Source organism: Brassica oleracea, chromosome C6 (genome assembly GCF_000695525.1).
Source record: "Brassica oleracea var. oleracea cultivar TO1000 chromosome C6, BOL, whole genome shotgun sequence".
NCBI classification, from domain to species: Eukaryota; Viridiplantae; Streptophyta; class Magnoliopsida; order Brassicales; family Brassicaceae; genus Brassica; species Brassica oleracea.
In genome coordinates, this window is record NC_027753.1 from 5080504 (window position 1) to 5082205 (window position 1702).

The 1702-nt window shown below is 36.3% G+C and overlaps 1 protein-coding gene across 1 annotated transcript; it reads left to right on the forward strand.

Annotated features, from left to right (window-relative positions):
• Window positions 1-205: 205 nt before the first annotated feature.
• Window positions 206-1381, forward strand: LOC106299587 (putative F-box protein At1g50870). The gene has a single exon (XM_013735655.1). It carries the CDS (start codon window positions 206-208, stop codon window positions 1379-1381), a length of 1176 nt encoding a protein of 391 aa, XP_013591109.1.
• The last annotated feature ends 321 nt before the right edge of the window (window positions 1382-1702 follow it).

Here is a 1702-nt window from a genome sequence, read left to right on the forward strand (position 1 = left end):
CTCTAAATCTTAAGTTTAAATTAATTAAAAGTGATTAATGTAAATATGAAAATTGGTAATATGAATGTACCTAGCTAGTATTTACGATAATTTACCTAAAGATAATAACAGTATATATATCTTGGAACTATACGTTTAAAAAGTTTATACGACGATAAAAAGAGAGCTTATAGAGGAGGGGAGGCCGATTAGGGTTTGATCGACAATGGATCAGCAAGAAGAAACAATCGAACAAATCAACAAAAAAAGAAGAAAACAATCAACATTTACTTTTCCTCTCGATCTAATCTCAGAGATACTCTCAAAGTTGCCGGCAAAATCTGTTGGCAGGTTTCGTTGTGTTTCAAAGCTCTGGTCATCAATCACCACCGCTCCGTACTTCATCAACAAGTTCGAAACTCAATCCAGACAAAAGAAGCCAAGTCTTCTTGTCACCTTCAAAAAAGGTGACAGGTTGTTTGTTTTCTCGATTCCACAAGACCGCCAGTCTTCAAACGAACCTCATACGATTCCTTCTCAGCCTGTTCACAGTTATCATATGACATACCCTAAATCACGTCGCTTCTTTCCTAGGGCATCTGTCCACGGCTTGATCTGCTGCTTTCAAAAAGCAAAAAAACTCATAATCTGGAACCCTACAACGAGAAAGTTGTACACCCTAACCAAACCCGAAAAAAGATGGAAGTATGCAACATTTTTATTAGGATATGATCCAACTGATGCTAAATACAAAGTTTTGTGCATTCGTTTTGGTGAAACCACTGACGAGGGTTGTGTTTTAACATTGGGATCAGCTCAAGAATCATGGAGAAGGATCAAAACCAACCATAAGCATTATGTTTACACTTACCCTGCCTATGTATGCACTAACGGCTTTATTTACTATACAGCATATGCTGACAAGACAGATAGAATTGGGTTTATAATGAGCTTTGATGTCAGATCTGAAAAGTTCCGTATGATAAAATATCCGTGGAATGCTTATTGGTATTTTTCTGTACTCACATATCAGGGAATGCTCGCTTGTCTTAGAAGTAATATTCCAGGTCATAGCATAACATTGTGGATTTTACAGGATGCAGAGAAACATGTTTGGTCTCCTAAAAACTTTCTTGTGCCCTTTCATTACTATGATCAGAGTTTGAAACTAGTGTGCAACTTAATTGGTATCACGGATGCAGGCGAGATTGTTTATGTACCAGAAAGGTGTTACAAATCGTTTTATGTTATATATTATGATTCGGAGAGAAACAAGTTCCACAGAGTTGAGTATAAAGGAATCGCAGACGATGAATCAAGGCTCAAGAATGGACTTGTAAGAAGTCGTCTGTTTAATATCCCTATTGTCAGGAATCACATGGAGAGTCTCATGTCTTTTTAACACTTGGAACAATTCCTGTTTTTTTTCTTTTATAGAATGACGCTTAATTTATGCAATTTCTTGATTTATCGTATCTTATAATGGTTTTACATTTTAATTGTAATCTAGAGAGTTTTTGTTCTTCGTAATATCATCAAAGTTCTTCTACGATGTTATAAGAAACTAGCTTTTATTATATTAATCTCACACTACAAGAAAACAGCGGTATTCTAACGGACATTCCGACGGAAAATGAAATCCTCGGAATATCCCGAGGAATTTCCGAGGATATTCCGAGGAAACACAAAATTTGGTTTCCTCGGAATATACCGACGGAATTCC

Bases quoted from the DNA above. Each gene is read 5' to 3' on its own strand.
- LOC106299587 (XM_013735655.1), top strand. From the start codon at position 206: ATGGATCAGCAAGAAGAAACAATCGAACAAATCAACAAAAAAAGAAGA.